This window comes from Brachyhypopomus gauderio, chromosome 18 (assembly GCF_052324685.1).
Source record: "Brachyhypopomus gauderio isolate BG-103 chromosome 18, BGAUD_0.2, whole genome shotgun sequence".
Taxonomy (NCBI): domain Eukaryota; kingdom Metazoa; phylum Chordata; class Actinopteri; order Gymnotiformes; family Hypopomidae; genus Brachyhypopomus; species Brachyhypopomus gauderio.
In genome coordinates this window covers 17455841-17475309 of record NC_135228.1, presented here as the reverse complement: position 1 = coordinate 17475309, position 19469 = coordinate 17455841, and the positions used below count along the sequence as shown (strand labels likewise).

Genomic DNA, 19469 nt, shown 5'->3' with positions numbered 1-19469 from the left:
AAGTTCTCCACTGCTTGTGCTGGTTTGCCTGGCTGTCCAGAACACCTGAAACGCAGCTGAGATCATCGGGCCGGTATGCATTCCTGCTTCCTACAGGAAACTTACACCCATTTTATTCGAACTCGATCAATCATTTGCAAACAGCAGGACGCCTACAAAACACAACTGCAGCAAAGTGTGTTGTTTACCTCTATACATGTGCGAGAGTAATTCAACACGCCTTAAAAGAGAACATGCTATTCTACAGCGTGTGACTCATGATCATACTCATGTGACATCCAGTATGACAGAGATCCCCAGCTTGGCATGTAAGGTGAACAGAGCTGGATCTAACTAGCTCAGATATCGTTATATAAAGGAAGAATGACGAACCACACCTGCAGACCTAACCGAAACGTGTTCTCAAGCCAGCGTCGCTGTAGTCTGATCCCTGACCCAGCTCGCCCCGGCATCCAGAGGCCTATTCTGCTCGTGCCTGTTCCTGGAGTGGTTCTTTGGGTACAGCGCGGTCCACATGTGGTGTTTATTTTTAGCTACGCGGGCTGGTTTGCTCCTCCTAACAAGGTGTGATTAATCCAATACCGACCTCTCCTTTCCCATAGTACCAGCTACCTACTGTACATTTTATTCATCATCATCAATATTGTTTATTAATTTGGCACTCTGTGTATGCGACAGAGACATGACGCCACACCACCAGCACCTACGAAAGACATGGACCTGTTTGGAAGCCGGGTCTGGAGACCAGGCCTGGAGATGCCTTCAGCCTGCCTGCTGAGGCCATGTTAAACGCGATCTGAAGGCACATCAAGATGTTTTATTTAGATCCGTGTTGGATGGTCTCACATAAGGGCAGACAGACCAATCAAGCAATGTGAGAGTGTGGCACAACGTGTGAGACCGTAGAAGGGGGGGCGTGTCACTGCAGCACCTTAGAGCCAAGTGTGCATTGCTCCAATAAAATAATAAAAGCTCTTTGTCTGCTACTCTCCACTTCTCTCTGAATGGATCCAGGGGGCAAATCAAAGGGGTGAGGAAGAAGGAGAGATAGACAGCTGACCAGAGTGGCACCTTTGCTCTATATAGTTAAATGTGGAGGGGGGGGTTGTTGTGTGCGCAGAGAAGTATAGTACAAGTCAAGGTCAGTAACCAGGACAGAAATTAGGAAGTTTGTTGGAGAGGAAACAGAAAAAATATATATTTTTGTCTTATTATTACAAATATCAGGGTGATTGCAAAACAAGATTCATTCCACAGACATTCCAGAGGACGAAGCCAAATGGATCAGAGTTCAGACTCTGAGCGTAACTGTGCAGTTACAAAACCTGCTCATGTCACACTCCCCCTAAAAGCCAGACACGATGTGCCGTTCGGAGATATCGGACGTTTTGACGTCAGCTCCAGCGTCAGCATTAGCACGGTGGTGTAAAAGACTCGGTGGAGGGTCGAGGCCACCTGAGCTCCCTTCCTCTCCTCACTGAGGAAGAGAGCGGGAGAGGAATGAAGGTGTGGGCCAGGGCCCCCCCCTCCCCCCCTCCCGAGGCTGGGGGAAAGCTGGGCGTAAAAGTGTGACCCTCGGTGCGGAGGCGTGGCCCTGTGGGCGTGGAGGCGTGGCCCTGTGGGCGTGGAGGCGTGGCCCTGTGGGCGTGGAGGAGCTGCTGCTCCCAGACTCTCCGCACCGACCACGCATCAGGAGCCCTGGCCTTGCAGCCGCCGACTGTGACCGACGGTTCACCTCGCACCACCCGGGTCAAATGCAAGGGAACCTCTCCAAGTAACGGCTACAGTCCCAATCTAACAGGCCTTTTTAGAAGAGTTAATTTATTTATAAGAGAATAAGCCTAATTGTAAGTAAAAGTCTCTTTTCAAACACACCCACTGTTTTCCGAACTATGTGCGATTCCTTTTGCTGTGCCACCACTCCAGCTGTCCTCGAGGAGGTCCACACTGACCCATAACTCCCCAGACAGGAGACAGAGTGTCCCCCCGAGTGTTTACAGGGCAGAAAGTGTTGTAACAAATCCACACACACACCACGTTTCTCTTAAGAGAGCGCGTTTGAATCCCTTCACGTCATCGTGAATTTGAGCGGGCCGGGCCTCTCACGCGCGCTCCCACGAGGACGTCCTCACCACACGTTGTGCAGAACTGCTGTAGACCCTCCACCTACAGCACACACGTTCACTCCTCCTGCCCTTGATCTGTAGGAAGCACACAGGCCTCCGAGTCATCACCGCACTAGTGCTAACAACTTATCCCCCCCTTACTAGACTCCAAGCCTCATGCTCCCTCTCTCTCTCTCTCTCTCTCTCTCTCTCTCTCGATATTTTTTCTGGCTAGTGTACACAAAAGGTTTATTTTTAACCGTTCCACACATTAGACAACAGAGCGCAGCTGACAGGCCGGGAATGAAGGAGCCATTACCTCATCACAATAGCGGGCTGAGAGGGACGCAGAGACAATGGGGTGAGGGGGAGAGACCGGAGCAGCTCACAACACAACTCTATTTGGCCCTGGAAGACCGAGCAGAGACCCAGGGAGAAAAGCTAGTCATGCCCGCTGATCTGGGAGTGGAGTACGGAAATGACCACAGCCAGTGGACAGCGCGCGCGCACACACAGACACACACACACACACACACACACACACAGAAGACTGAAAAACACTAAAAAGGATTTTGAGGAAAACCTGAATCTCACAGCTCTGTTAGAAATATTCATTCTACAACAACTGGATATTTCCTAAAGTAGAAATGTTGTTAGAAGTCTGAATTAAGTGATTAATGTAATTAAGCAGGTTTAAATGTGAAGAATGAAATTCAATCGAAATCGCACTTTAATTGGAGTTTCAAGTACAATATGCGTAGAAAACTGTCCTTTATCATTTTATTTGGTTGTGCACAAAAAGCTCTTTCGTTCTCTGATTGGTCAGTGTTCTGTCAAGCAAATTCAAAGCCTCTGTCAAACTCTGCTTGAGTTAGGGCCAGCACAATGGACTGAAAGGCAGGGGTCATTCTGGACCCCAACACCCCACCCAGAATACAGACCTCTGCCCCATGAACTCTGACCCTGCTGGCATTGTGTAACTAAAAATAATAAAATCTGTTCCGGCAGACTGTTCTGCTCGGCGTATTGTATGTAGAACTCTCTTTCTTTGCTTGCTCTCTCTCGCTCTCTCTCTCCGCCCTAACATTTAAATCAAGATTATGCCAAGATTATGTGGGATCCTACTGGCAGATGGTGCTTTTGCACCACGCTTAGAGGAGCCAAGGTTTGGCTGGGCTACTTTCCCTTTCTTAATGAAGGAAAACAAATACTACTGGTTTCAGAAGGCTTTGGGGACTAGATCCAACAAGGAGGCATATGATAGTTCTTAAACGTGTCAGCTTTCATCTTGGTGTTAATCAATAACACACCAAACCGCACGGCCGGCATTATTACCAAAATGGAGATACAGGCGGGACGTTTAGGGTGGCGGAGCAAAAAAAATTCGGCAGAGCGGCGGAGCGGTTTGCACCGGCCGCTCGGAGGTACGGGAGGGTTTCTGGATTTCAGAAATTTTGCCAGTCCTATCGGATCCAAAGCCACGCAGACAAAAGCGAGCCTCCTCATTGTTTGCTAAGTCTCTGGCCCTTTGTTTATGTGACAGGGAGGCCGGTGCCGTGTTCTGTGCCATCGCCGCGCTGTCTGAGCAGCTCGGGCCGAAGCCATTGCACGAAGCCCCCTCCCCCTCTACTTTGTTTTACTGAAGTTTGCCTCTGTGACCGAATTCTTTGCTGATCAATAAAAAAAAAAAAAACCCTACCATGAAAACCCTGGAAGTCATCCTCCCCCACCCCCTCTGCTCTTTGACCTTACTGAAGGCCTGACTGAGCAAAAACACTGCTCTTCCCATGAGGCCCCTGGAGGCTCCCGTTTCACTCGGGCAATGAAAGGGACTACTGTAAATAATGGGGGCCTGTTTGACCCCTCCTTTGTCTGGGCCGAGACCCCTACATCCACTCTACTGTAACAGAGACGACCTCTCACAATGGAAGCTCTCATGGCTGTGAGACCGTGCGCCTCCTGCCACCGGGCCCGCAGAGGTGGGAATGAAAATGAGTCCAGGCAGACTTCTGCTCCGAGCTCCGGGGATCTCCACCCTCTCCATAACGCCGACTTTTGTTCCAGGCACCTCCACTGCAAAAAAAACCCCACACGTTTCTTAGTCTAACGCCAAGGTGTCCTCACTGATATAAGGAGGCTGCGTGGCTGACAAGGTCAGCGGCAAGATGCATCCTGAGCAGTTGCTCCAGCGCACCGAGAGCGTGCGGGGCAGCTGGGCACAGCGGGCTGAAGCCCGGCCCGAGCGTGGCGAGGAACCGTGGGTGTTCCATGCGCGTGTGCGTGCGAGAGGTCAGAGGCTAAGTGAAATATTTCCCCGCTCTGAGGTCTGCGTTAGCATGCAGGAAGCTGAGTCTCAGAGATAAGGCCTGACGTGGAGATAAGGAGGCAAACACCTGTTAGAAGCTCCATCTCCTCCAGCTCTAGTGACACAGGCAGAGCGAGGAGCACAGACACACACGCACGTTACACACACAAAAACAAAAAAAACGGCAAAACAACTAAAAACTTGTCACTTCAAAATGATACCGCAGCTAACCCTGGAAAGAAAGCATCAGTATGGTGTTTCTTTGGTAGCTAAGGTCAGGTGGGGCGTAAAACCACGGGGCGCAGAGGGCGGGGCGTGGGGCGGCGGCCGGGCTGGTGTCGCATGCCGCGTTTAATGGCGTACGCCGTCTCCTGACAGCATCATCCGTATCCTCCTGCCACGGACACAAACAGCAGAAATGATGCCGTTTGAGTCATGGCATGTCACTGCAGGCTGCTCCGGTGATCAGTCCAGTAAATGGAATGGCTTTCGGACGCCAGACAGCGAGAAAGCACAAAACACTTCAGCCTGAGCTACGGGAGAAAGCTCCCTCGCTGTAACACGCCAATAAAACTCTAGCACCCTTTCGGTGACAAGTCTAAAATAGCTGAGCAATACCGACGGTAAATGCTGTATCGCTTCATCCAGCCCGAAAATAAAAAAAAACCCAGAACGTTTTGCCGCATGTAGATCCGCTTTGGATTTAAACGGATGGTGACGAGAGATTGAGCTCAGGCCGCAAACTGCGTGACTTTTCTGGATCATGGGAACCCAACGGTGAGGCGGTTGAAAGATTACTCGAATATTTGAGTTTGACACAATGGACTTAGTCTTTTGGGTGATAAAGTGGCCCTAAATGTCATGCTGTTGACGGTGCATTGGCAGTTCTCAGAGAGAGCACCCTCACGTCGGGTCTAAATGAAGGTAGTGTTCCTGCTGAAATAATCTCTCCTCTATTGAATTAGAGGCATTGTGAATTCCATAATGGAAGTCTCTTAAGGACAAGTCATCGTTTCTCCACACTCTCCACCTGGTGATCACTACGGGCATCTCCGGTCAGCAAATACAGAAATCAATTATGGTTTTAAGCTCTATGCCATGATTTATCCAACTGATCCCACTGGATTACGGTGCGGATTAAAATATGTGGCACGGCTTTCTGCATTTCCTCACCGTGTCCATACTGGAACTCTCAAATGCCTCCAGATCCCAATGAAAGAGAAGACAGGAGAGAGAGAGAGTTTTCAGTCCTCGTCTAAACTAGCTCAACATATACACTTCACACACACAGGCACACACGCCTGGATGGACGCATGCATACACACACACACACACACACACACACACACACACACACACAGGAAAAGTGGGGGGTGGGCGAGAGAGAGAGCGAGAGAGAGAGAGAGAGAGAGAGAGAGAGAAAATACATCTCAGAGGAAATATTTTAGTCAATAGAAAACAAAGAATCAAAAGAATTGTTCTGATTATTCCCATGGATCCCTCTGGTAAAGATCGCCACCGAGCGAACGGCGCCTGTTGGCATGTGTGCGTCGCCCGGCCTTTCAAAGGCGGCGCGGTTTTCACCAGATAAACAAGCCCGCCACAGCCCAGCTCCACTGCCCCTACCTGTGCCGGCTGCACACAGATCTATTGTGATGGGTATTTTATGACCCCCTTTTTAGCACACTTGTATCACTCTATCGGGGGCCCCTTGCCAATCTCTGGCACCCCTTTGAACGGGCAACAAAGGAGCTAATTAGAGCCCCTCTTGGTGGAAGCCCGAGGAAGGTTCTGATTTGATACTTCCAGGGGACTGTGGAGCCCCAGCAGTGCATTCACACAGCCCCCATGCACGCATGGCTTGGCCCTTTACTCCAGCCCGGCATTGTGCATGCAGCTCAGCGCCGCATCAGAACCACCGAGGGGGAACCGACACGTCTTCTTTCATGTGGCCAGCGCCAGAAACCAGATGCTAATGGGAAATTGATGGGATTAAAAACACTGTACTCACTCGAGAGAAGGAAACCGCTGGCTCATAATGGCGCTCAAATAAAAACACTCTCGCAGTGAGGTCAAACGCTTTCTGACAGGAAAAGGAAGAAGCAGAACGCAAAGACACATTTTCAGCAGTGGTTTTTTTTTTTTTTTGTTTTGTTTTGTTTTGAGTTTGGACCCTGACTTCAAGCAGTGTACTTGTTTAAAACGGCTCTTGTCTAATGCAACATGATTCAAAATCACAGCCGCACAGCCCGCGTACCAAATATTACACATTTCTAAAGACCACAAATCTAGGACACATTTTCAGGAATTCAGCACCTAAAGGAAGTGATTAAAAAAAGATGTGGAGCTCTGACCCCTGTGCCTCGTTTTCCCTAACGAAGGGGTGTAGGGGACCAGTGGCCTGTCGGAGTCTGAGGGGAGAGAGAGCCCCAGTAAAAGCCATTTTGGCAGTGGCTGTCTGATGTGTGGAGAGTCTGAGTCCTTGCACCAGTCTGGCAGCTGTTCGGTGGCGTCGTGGGTCAGGTGAGGCAGGCCACCACCAACGCTGCTCTTATCTCAGCTTCCCTGACTGCAGCACGTGTGTGTGTGTGTGTGTGTGTGTGCACACATACATGGCAGGGCACATGCGTATGTGTGTGTGTGTGGTTGGGGGTGCATTCAGTGGAGCAGAATGGCTTTAGATGCTCACGGAGGGTTGGTGTGCCACCTGGCACCATAGTGGGCTCACAGCACATTTCCCTCCGACCGTAATCCCTCCATCTCCAGTTGCAGGCCAGCGATAAGGAGACGGACAGTGAAAAGCACCTCGCTCAGAGCAGCCGGCTACACCGCCGCCCTGTCTCTTTACCAGAGCACCCGCGATGCTTATCGCTTTAATAAGATGGGACCGTGTTGTCTGCCTATCAGAGTTTACTTTTATTTGGTATTCATGCGAGACTAGGCAACCCTGCGCCTCGCGCTACAGACGCGAGCGCCTGCCCCATGTCTAAAACGAGCCTCCCATATGAACGGACGAGACTTATCAGGCATGGAGTCTGGCGGAGGTGCTCACAAATCGCATCGCATCAATAAAAGAAGCGGTAAGCTTCAGCTGCTAAAACAGACGCTTTGATGCTAGTCCGGAGCTGTAGTCAAGGTGCGCAGTCCAATCCACATGATGTGACCCTGTGCTAAGCCCATAATCGATACATCTCACTTCTTGACAGGGAAAACAGAAGCCAAATCTCAGATCAGAGAGCTGCTGGTGTAAATCTTTACAGTTCAGCCTGGGTTTTTTTTTTTAAAGGCAGCCCATAATTGGGTGCTGGCCAACTGCTGCTGAACCTCAGCTGCATGAACACCAGCATGTAAGACACATAAGCAAGGCCTATTTATTAGCCTGGCAATGTCTGCCCTCCACCGAATACAGAAGTCACACGGCACAGTGCCACCAGTCCGACTTTACATCATACGAGCAGACATCATGCACTGTGGGACACGCTATAGCGACATTAAATAAATCACCTGCAGCCATCCAATAGTGTTCTGAACGAACGATTGAAACACATGGGTAATTTCTGAAGAAACTGAATCTAATTTCCTGTAGCTGATGCATCAGAGTTGAATCACACACAGATAATGACTCTTAACATCGCATTAACAAACCAGCACAAAATCATACAATGAACAATTTGGAGCCTCAGAATATATTTATTACCTGAAATCAAAACTGAGAAAAGTCAGAATTAACGTCACAAAAGCTTTCAAACAAAGAATGTCCCGGTTCCTTATTTCTTTTCCTGTGTTCATAATAAATTAATAGAAAGGTCAGATTATTCTACAGCACTTCCCCCATTTGTTAGGCAGCCTTGCGAAGTCAAAACAGAGTTTCGGCATTAGGAAATTTTAATTGGCCAACTTGAGAAAATGATGGGTCTGTTTGAAGTCTCTCACATTGCCTTAATTATCATTGCGCCCAATTACCATATTGCTGCAATGTTAAGTAGTATACTAACCAGTCCAATCAGCTGGTGAAAGGCACATTTTACACAAAACAGGGCAGATAAATTTTACACAAAACAGGGCAGATAAATGAACAAATTTCATTGGCTACTTTATAGACCCTTGAAATTTTAAGAGGTCTTTAGGAAGTTGGCTGGACGACCTGTTTGGCAGTCTGCCCCAACTGATTATGGAAATTAAGACGACAGTTCTGCGATAGAACTGAAGAAACCCACGTAGCACCTTAAATCTAACGTCCACGACGCAGACACCCCTGTTCCCCGCCGCAGACGAGCCGAAACTTCCAACCGACAAACGTTCGCGAACGAGGACTGTAATCTTTACAAGTTTCCACTAGGTGCTCGTCACGGGCCATGCGGTCTGAGCAGGGCACCACCTGCGGCAGGCAGCTCAAGCCTCTGGGTGGGTTCTGCGATGGCTGGCGTGTGTGTGTGTGTTGGGGGGGGCACAGCTGAGCTGCTGTGGCGAGTGGAGGCCGTTGGGAAGCTCCTCCCTCGCTCCACCTCAGCCTAACGCTGTCGTTATCTCGCCCCGCAAGCTCCTCTGAGCTTATCAGCCCGATCTGCTCTTGGTATACTGGGGAGGAGAGCGCAGGGTTATCGGGGCCTCCGATATGTGCAGATAAGGGGCCCGGCCTCCTGTTCAAACACGGCTAGCCGGTGCTCTGGCAGGGGGGGTGGGGGTCTGAGGCACGCTGCGCTGGGGTCAACGCCCCGCTCCTGGTGAAGCCCGGGCAGGTTCCTAGCCTGCAGGAGGGAGCGGTCCATACTACACAAGAGCCAAAACACTATGAAGTTAAGAGCATTCTCAACACCTCCTAGCATCGCTGTCATATGGGGTGTTTGTAGGAGACCCAACACCCACATCTTCCTCACAGGAGACAGACCTAGGGTGACCTCTGCCAGGTGGAGAGTGTGTACAGAATACCAAGCGTCTCTCTTTTCTCACTCATGCACTTTAGCCTGAATCACTGCTGTTCTGGGCACGCTGATTATTTACTTATCAGCTGGTAACTACAATATTTCATAATTCTGTCTCTCTGAAGTCGCACGACCACAAACTCTGCCTTTCTTAGCAAAATAAATCAAAGCTGCTGAAAAATGGCCCCTGGCTAAGAAAAAAAAAACCCCACCGTTATGCTGTTGACGGCACACTTTGATTTAGTCCATGTAAGGAAACCCTGGGTGACTGCAAAACAAACCAAGCCTCTCATATAGGTATCTCACAGTCATACATCTCCAAGACTTCCACACCAGTCCTGAGGTCCACTCCTGGAGGTAGAGGCTCCTCGCCTCCCCTCCACCTGGGACCTGATGCACACCTAATCCAGCTGTCATGAACGTTATGACATAACCCAGGGCATGGGAGAATGAATGGGGCCGTCTAAATTCATGCAGGAAGCAAGCACTTATTGATGCGTCCACTATAGCATATATGCACTAGCATGCACATCCCGGCACGGTCCGGGCCACATCTGGGAGCAATTATAGACAATTAACCTGACCTGTTTGCACCAAATGAACTCACCAAACAGAAATATTTTTCACATTTAGAACTGGAGATGGCGGGGACCCTTGCACAAGATAATCTGTAATTACTCACGAGGCCCATCATCTCCGCGTGTGCAGTAATCTGTCAGGAGATCAAGCCCCCGAAGAGCCTTTAGAAAACACGGCGGTCTCTGTCAAACAACAACACTTGGCTTCAAAAATAAACCGAATTATGAATGGATGCCTTGACTCGATACCACTGGCAATAAATGAGAAAGGCAGCGAAAAAGAAGCCTTTTGAATTTGTGTGAAGGCTTAAATTACAGAACTATCAAAATCAATCTGTACTTCAACCAGTAGTTTATTACTAAATAGAATCTTTCTTTGGCCTTTCTTAACGCAAACCATGACACGTTGACCAACACAGTCAGCAAATTGACTCACCACTTACTCATGGACAGACAACTTTTAAATGACACCATCACGTTATCCATTTCCTTTTCACCATAAACATGTGTAAATATCATGGAGAGTGACAAACCACAAGGTGGTCTATTATCTGGCCAATTAGAAGGTATTTATCCAGACGATTAGTAGGTAAAGTTATCTTGACCAGTTCCCACACACACACGCACACCAGTGTTTGCTGTTTGTGAGACGTCTGAAACTGAATCTTTGCCTGAACTTTAACCATTGTGCATTCCAGCAGATTAGGAGCAAAGTCAAAATAACCAGTGTCTACTGACTCAATCAGGAAAACCACTGAAACCAGGTCTGGGGAAAAATGCCATCCAGTCAGCAAGTGGCACTGAGACAAATGCTTATGTAAGCAACTTAAATTGGAATGTCTGCAAAAATTTGGAGGCCACTTCCTGCTCCGCCATGTCCAGGTGATCTTCAAGCCAGCAGGCACTGCGACCAAGGACCCCTGGATGTGAAAGGGGAATGTTTCTTGAAGGCTCCATACGTCTTCTTAGCCAGCAGGCCTCTGCGCTCACTGTGTCCTGGTGTAAGTGCACGCCTTGGGCTTAAGAAGATCGGTAGGTCTGGCACGGATTTCCTTGCTCTGTCCCCACTCACCACAACCCCCCCACCCCCACTACACTGACAAGAAGCAGAGGCCAGCCCGCATGGCCAAAAGGTTACGCCATGGAGGTCGGCCCGGGTCCTCTGCGTGGCCCTCATTTCCTGAGCTGGACAGTCTGTCCCTCTCATAAAGCTAATAAGGCCCTCCTTGTGGCTGCTAGCTGGGGCCCAGGCAAGTCTGCTCGTCACTGGCCACACCCCAGGGGTCAGGAGGGTGGACGGCCAGGCTGCTTCCCATTAGCCAGCCCCCTCCCCAGGTGCGGCTAATGGGCCCGGGCAGCACCTCCCCAGGACCACTCAGCAGGCACCAGAACAGGCCTGGAAATGATCAGGCACCTGGGACCAGGGCAGCTCCACTAACAACTACCACACACACACTCACACACATCATGACGGCGCACGGGTAAGATTTCTGATGAACTTCTCGTCACCTGTAAACATATCTAAAGCATCTGAGAACTAGTTGAATAGATCAGCTTTGTTTGTTGACTGAAATGATTCTGACTGAATACTTGATAAAGCTTCTTTGAGAAATAAAAAGAAGCCTTTATGTAATTGGTTAAATTTCAATTCCCCCTGTACTCATTACTTTAAAATAGATTATTAAAAAACAAAGATCTAATAAATGTTGGAAAAAATTACCACATTAAAAAAAAAAAAAAAAAAAAAAAAAAAACACACGACAGTCAAACAAGACTATGAAGACTAGATTCATACTCAAACAATTTCTAACTCTATACACTATACAGAATTATCTTTGAGAACACTATATCCTCATATGATATTATTGAATATATATATTCATATATATACACACAAGTTATTGAAGATTAGCACAGCCTAGCTGTAGAAGGGAGCCATTTTTTCAGTGTATTTTTTATTACAGAACATCAGTTTCCCCCTTATAAGAGAAAGTTGTTTTTGCATTGAGGAAATGCAGTATATACAACGTTAAACATTTTCATTTACATCCATCAGTAAAGGAGACTGACCTCCGTCATGAAGACAGATAAACAATCAGCCACTACCACTGTGAATCATTTTCAACTAATAGCTTCCCTAAAGCAATCGTCTTCAATAAAAGCATTTCTAAAAATATGTATGTTAAAGTTCTGTCTTTTCCTGAAGAACAACTACATTAATCATATGCGTACATATATTTCTCAAGTCAAAACAAGGGACATGGAACCATTTTCCCCAAAAATCAGAACCTTTGCCCACACGGTCCATTCAACATGAAAATCCACCTACACAAAAACAAAACCGCTATAAACACAGAGCCCAGCACGTGAGCACGGGCAGGTCCTGGGTGCCTCTGTGGGGGGGGATGAGTTGGTGAGGGGGTGTGGGGGTGTGGGGGTGAGTTGGTGAGGGGGTGTGGGGGTGTGGGGGTGAGGACTCACCTGTGCTGCTCCACTGCCTCGTTGTCAGGGAGCTCAGCGGCGCACACGTTACAGCGCTCGCCCTGGTTGCCTCGGCCGTCGGGCTTCATGCCGGCCGCCAGCTCGCCCAGCTTGCTGAAGAACTCCCTCTGGATGAAGGTCTGGGGCAGCAGGCCGCCGTAGGTGCCGAAGTCCATGGACATGGCGAGAGCCGGGGCCACGTGCAGCGACGGAGCCATGGAGGCGGGCATGGCCAGCATGGGCTCGCTCTTGTGATTGGGCGGCAGGCCGTAGAGCGAGGCCAGGTGTTTCTCCGTCATGCCGGCCACGCCCTCCAGGCCCATCTGGCCCACGTCGGCCTGCGATTCGCCTCCACCGCCGTCCTCGCGTCCGTAATGCAGCTCTCGCGCGCTGGTGATCACGCTGCTCCTGGTGGGCGTGCCGGGCCCCTCGCGGCCCCGGTCCGCCTCGGAGCCGTTGCCCGGGCCCGACTCGGCACCGTGAGGGCTCTCGGGCCCGCCGCCCTCATCCACCTGCATCATCTCCGTCTTGACCTCAGACAGCACCGGGTGGGTGCCGCTCTGCTCGGCCCCTACACCGTGTGGCAGCCCGCTCTGCAGAAGGGACTGGCCAATGCTCATCAGACTGTCCACGGCCGCCTTGGTCGGGCTCATGGTGGACAAGCTGAAAGAGGCAGAGACGGAGGGGCTCTGCTCCACCATGCTGGACAGGGCCAGAGCCTGCTGGGGGGTGGACGCATAGCCACCCTCCTCCCCCAAATGCTTCTTGGCACCCCTGCCATGCCGGCCCTTGCGCTCATCGTCCTCATCCAGGCCACCGTCGTTCATGCCCACCTCTGCGTCGTTCTCATCCGACGACTGGATGGTCTCCAGGATCTTCAGGCACTGCTCCTCCAGGTACTCGATCTCCAGGATCTCTGCAGCATACAGCAGGTCGTCCAGGTCTTCCACCTTGGCTTGGAGTGTGGCAGTGTAGGCGTACTCCAGGATCTGCTGGAAGGTCTTTGGCGAGAGAAAATCGAGGGTGTAATGCTGGCTGTTGCGGTGGAACAGGATCTCGAACATCTTGCTGGTGCAGGCCAGCACCGTCCGGTGAGCGTGGAACTCCTGGCTGTCCACCATGATGACCACGTCACACAGAGTGCCCGCCAGGCGCATCTGGTTGGCCTTGTGCAGGAGCGCCGTGGGGTGGTTAGGGTTCTGCAACTGTATCATGCCCATTTTAGTCAGATCCATAACGTCTCCGAAAGCCACCAGGCCAACTCATGAGTCTCTCTTTCCACTCAGCGGTGTGTTCAGTTATCTTTGTAAACAAGATAAGGTCAGTCTGGAGAGAGATGGAACAAGAGAGTTCTCAGTTAAACATCGAAAAACAGGAATGTGTATTCAATGCCTTTATTGATCTAAATTACAGTGCACCAGACTTGTTTTGTAACTGTATTATCTGGGCTATGGCAAAATCACAACAATAAAACTGCCCAAGACGTTGTCGTTAAAGAGACTGCCTGAACGAATCTGCTGAATTCAAATACAACGCCTAGCAAAAAAGGCCACACCATTTAGTCAATATGTGAGATACCCATGACATTTCGCACTATATGAAAACAAGAGTTAAATCTCAAACCGTCTCGGCAAAACAAGCTACAGTAAATTGCCACACAAATAGCATAACCTTTGCCTCGCCGTCCTGCCGAGACGCACAGCCCAATTCTTCGGCAAGGTCTCTCAAAATGTTAAAATGACAAGTGGCCCCGATGAGAGGAACGAAAATTTCACATTAGCGCTAGGAAACCCTGTCCGTAATCACGCCTTTGTTTCAGTGTGTTCGAGCTTGCCTCACAAAGCCCATCAACAGCCTCCTGAAATGAAATGGCATCTTATTCAGTATTCTCATCACAGAGTGGGACAGAGAGCAGAGCACGGAGGGTGAGGCAAGCTGTTGCCAGGAACAGTTGGAACAGAGGATGTCACAAAAGCTTGAAGCCTGTGTAGCAAACAACATGCCCACCTAAAGCTGCTTTTTAAAATGCCATACCATTTCTGGATTACCCAGAGATAAAATAAAATAAACACAGAATAAAAACGAATAAAATATTGATTTGTTAAAAAAAAAAAACAAAATGAAGACTACTCTCAAAAGATAAATATTAGGATACACAGTTAGAATGTCTGAAAAGGTTGCAGTAATGTTTGGGTGGATGTTGATGTGGTATTTTGATATCCTGGGGCAAACAACTCGTGAAATTGATATAGGCTACACAATATAATAAATTATATCAGGAGAAACGGTAAATCATGTTAATAGCTTGACTGCTATTCACATTTGAGGTTATGTGTACCTGTACAGTATGTAAAGTGTGTATCTATTACATAATAAATGAAAAAATGTATTAAAAAAAAAATAAACTTGGATTTTTTTCCCATAATAAACAACTCAAGGCAACGACCCTTCAAGATAACCACATTACGACGACTTTTACTATAATATGACCACAGGAGAATTTAATCATAAAGGAAAGCACATGACTGAAGTGAATGAAGGCGAAGTGAACCTCTCCTCACTAAATATTAATATGATGAAGATGAAGACTACGGTCGACGTTTATAACGGACACCAACACAGAGAGAAACGTTGGTTCAAGCGTACTGCTAAATATTTCAATAAGGAGGCACACTTTGGATATTTAAACAGCAGCGCCTTCACTCAAACTACCTCAAAACGAACACGCTTTACAAATACTGTTCTGTTTAACCCCACAATACAACCACCTGTTCTGTTAAACACAATATTTGACAGACATGAGGAAATTCGCCCAAGTTATTCGCCTGTGGCAGAATCAACTGACCGGGGGTAAAAATTCGACAATCGCGGCGCGAGCCCGCCGACACGCGCGCGGCACACTGTGGTCTCAGGCTTAAACCAGATCCAAGACCCGGACTAAAACACACGCGTGTCTAACGCCTCGGCTAGCCAAACTGTCTTGATAAAACAGCAACGCCAACAACAGGGTTCAACATTAATGCCAGTGTAATCCAGCCGTCGTAGCCTACTGTGCCTAAAGCGCAAACTGTAGTCTACTGCGCTCCGGTGTACAAACACATCGATCATCACTAAACACCAAAAACGGTCAATTATTATAATAGCAATATTAATAATACATAACATTATAATATTATATTACCCTCTGTCGCACCGAATAAATACTCGCAATGCATTAAATCGTTGTTGGGACCAATTATGGTATATTAGGCAAATTAGGAAATGGCAAATGAATGTCCACTCGAAGCTCGTTTGACTGATCAATGCGTGATTGAATGTGCAGCGTGTGTTGCCCATCACACGTGAATGTGAGTGAAGCAGCTAGTGTTTCAGATGAGGGTGCACAGAACGAGAAGTTAAGCGCCGTTTCAGTAATCGCAGTCCATTACACACAGTTATCCAACACGCGAAAAAATAATAAGTTAGTCTCCGTCGTCGCGTCGATATTACAATCGATTCCCAAGCAGACAGTTGCCAAACTGTGTGTGATAATGGTTGGAAAATGCAGGTAGACACCACCACGCTGCCCTATGCCTGAATTGATTAGACAATAAGATCTATTGATCACTCACAAACGCGTCATTAATTTACCTTTTAGCTTACAGAAACCCGAGACGGTGCAGTCGTGTAATATTCTAAGCAGACGGACAGTTTAAAGAGGAGAATCAGGCTGAGAATGAAGCGCACGGGAGCACGTCGCCCTGTCTGGTGATCTGTAGGTCCAGACCTCACGTCCTCCGGCTGTGATCCCCCGAATACTAAAACACACGCTCACGTCAACATCTCCCCATGTGCGAAGTGTTAAAACATGCACATAAACTCCAACATCCATCAGGTGCTCCGACGTGCGGCGGCACTGACAGCGACACTTTGAGCGCGCGCCTTAAACTTCGCGTGTTGCAAACCGGAGCGAGGATCGCCGTTAAACTTGTTCGTAAACGTGATCAATAGCGACGAGAGCAAACACGAGACGAGATCTTGCACACACGTTTGGAGGGGGACAAACTGCGAGCACGCACGAGACGCGGGGTTTGCGATGGGAGCCGCGCGTGTTGTGACGCACGCGCCCGAGCGCTCCGGGTTACTCACCTGGGCTGCACGCTCTGCGTCCGCTCGCGCGGTTATTGGGACTGCAGCATAGTAAAACGCGGTTCACGGGAGCCGCTCTCACGCGCACTGACTCCTCTCCGCTTTCGCCTTGGCGAATCAACACAATGGTGACGTCGACGCTCACGCGCGCCCGTTTTCCTCCGACGTGCTGCGCGAACGCTACGAAAGCGAGACACCTAGGGGCGTGCAGGACACAGGGCCACGCGCCTCGTCTGGTGCGCTCCGGCTGGTCTCGGTCTGTTATTCTAGTGTGGTTGTGTTTTCACGGCACGTTTCTGCAGCTCTGAGTGGCAATTCGTGAACATGTCAAAAGGAAAGTCCCAAATTTCTTACCTGACCAAGAACATCTTATCTTTCATGTTTTTAACGGGTTTAGTTTGCGCTCAGATGACCACAGAGCAGCTGTGGGGAACCTATTTATTTATTGCAGGGAATAAATGCTCTATAAAGTTATATTCTCTGCTACATGCTGTCTCGTCCACCTGTTACATGTCTCTCCCTGCAGGTTTTTTTTTTTTTTTTTACATCTACTGCTTCGTTCACGAATTGTAAATGAGAGGGGAAGGTTTACGGTGGTGTGAGTGTCGTGCTGGAGAGAGAGCCCAAGTTTCACACTGGGGAAGTGATCGCACAGCACGTCATCTCCTTTGAGCTGCATGCTCCACTGACTTACCCTGGGAGAAAGAAAAGGGCCCTCCATAATCTCCACTTAATCCCCATTTTAGCAGGGAAGAGCAAGATGAGAGCAAAATTATAATACTGTACTGGGTTACGGTGCTCATGAATCTCAATATGGTGATGGTTAAAAAGAAAAAATATATAACATTTATATATATAACATTTACAGAATATTGTTGAAACTCATGTAGCATATTGAACAAAAAACAACAACTTGTAGAACTGTAGAAGCACACAGTAACTTTTTTTATTTGTTAGTGTATGGCTGCCCCATTTTAATAAATTAACTTTGTGCTGTTAAAGCTATAAAATCTATGATGTCCCTCTGCTGTATATATTATAGTGAAAAGGTACGGCTGCAGTTGACCGTTGAGAATCTTGCTCAGATCCTTGCCTGAATAGGTTCTTTTTACACTCGTATAATCCTGGTGCTGTCCTGGGACTTGGGGCCCGCCTCCACAACCTCTGACCTCTACCTCTGACCTTGGCTAGATTTGCTCCTGTACAATCCCCCCCAACCCCCACTTGTAGCCAGCTAGGGACGTCTTTTCTTAACTCTCAGCGCCTTAAGCAGTTACGCTTATCTACCACAAAAGCTATTGTGATTGGGCAGCTATAGGTTTGTCAGTGGTACAGAAGTAACGATGGCCTCATGCAGTCTTTCTTGAAGACATTATCAGACGCCCCAAAGCGCTGGCACGAATACATTTGGAATGTGGAATGATACCCAGATAAAGACTGAAATGTACCCAAAACCGTACCTATGACAATGTGATCAGTTCAATCTGGTTGTGCCTTTCCTTAGGATATGTGAGCAGTTTTTGCATTAATAGCAACATTTATCTTCATAAATCACAGAGTACTGCAGCACTTGGACAGCTTCGCCAGAAATGTGGTGTTTTATTGAAATTACAATTCTCTTTGGTACGCTATATCAAGCTCAAACTAGCCCACCCAACATATGTCATCCGAACCAAGGCAGACACACTCCGTCTCTGTAAGCTGTGCTCAAGAATGCGCGATGCCCTCTTTGTTAGCAGGTTGAAATGGCAGTGTTGACTGAGCAGTTTTATTTACTGAGTGTTTGTTTACCTCCCTTCTTTCTGGGCCTATACCTGTTTGGTCAGATGCCAAGGTGATCCCCTAATCAATACCGATCTGCTATCTGTGAGCGGCAAGGAGACGAGCAGCCTCATTAACCCCTGCTGCTACCAGGTAACAACAATCTCCTTCTCAGAGGCAACTGAGCCCACAACCACTGAACCCACATCGGCCATTACAAGAAGCAAATACAAGTTAGCAATTAAGTCTTTCATTAACCTGTGAAAGAACACATCATTACCCAACAATTAGATTGACGCCTTTTACCCAGTCTTGTAAATATATACTATTGGATCTAAATTTGCGATAGTGTGTTTTTTAGAGTTTCGCAAACAGCTTGATAAACAGAAAAGTTAGTAAGTGATTTGTAAATCAAAGTCAGCGTTCCCCAGTGAGGCAACACTCCGAGAAATTCCAAAGCCTCTGGCAGAGGTGGCGGGAGGGCGGGGCTACGTCTGTGATTGATGTGTCTGTATTTGTGCTTTGTTAGTTGTGTCCTTCTAATGGACTGCAGATGCGAGTGTTCTTTGGGGCAACAGCTAAACCGGCTCTGTTTAGAAATGGATAATAAACTGCGAAGACACAATGACGTTGACCAGACAGAAAGTAATAGGAACCAAGTGGACAAAAGAAGTGGACAAGTAAGGTTTGTTTTGAGGGTCTCTCTTTCCTCCACCCCTGTACTTCCTTCTTCATAGTAAAAAATGAAGAATCAGTTCTAACAGCTAGGGCTGATAGAGAGAGAAATAAGAATGAATAAGTTGGGCTACTTATCCTGTATCCACATCCCTCTATTAGTGCCCTCCTACCTTATCTCCAATCTTCAGTACTTCCTTGTGGCTGCCTCATCTGATCCTAGTGACACTTGATCACGATCCCCATTCTCCTCCACAGATCACCCCAGGGCTTACCATTCTTATTAATCAGGCCTTGTGATAAATTATATTGTTTAAAAATACTTAACAATGTTTGCCCTCAAACATATTTTAATAAGTACATTTGAATTTGTCTTGGATTACCACTGAGATCACTTTACAGTAGAAACGATGGAACTTAATGTTACAGCACATTTGTTCTTTAAGTAAAAGTTTTTAGTTTAATGTACGTTTAGTTTAACGTCTCTTTTGTCCTTTAACGTAGCCTATATCAT

At 48.0% G+C, this 19469-nt stretch overlaps 1 protein-coding gene across 1 annotated transcript in view; it reads right to left on the bottom strand.

Annotated features, from left to right (window-relative positions):
* The window catches only part of zbtb16a (zinc finger and BTB domain containing 16a), an 80470-nt gene extending 63775 nt beyond the window's left edge, over nt 1–16695 (bottom strand). The window contains exons 1-2 of the mRNA XM_076979445.1: nt 16520–16695; nt 12392–13717 (exon numbers count right to left, since the gene is read on the bottom strand). Of these exons, the coding sequence (XP_076835560.1) occupies nt 12392–13626 (1235 nt within the window). The 5' untranslated portion in view covers nt 13627–13717; nt 16520–16695. The remainder of the gene's footprint in view (nt 1–12391; nt 13718–16519) is intronic.
* Between the last annotated feature and the right edge of the window lie 2774 nt (nt 16696–19469).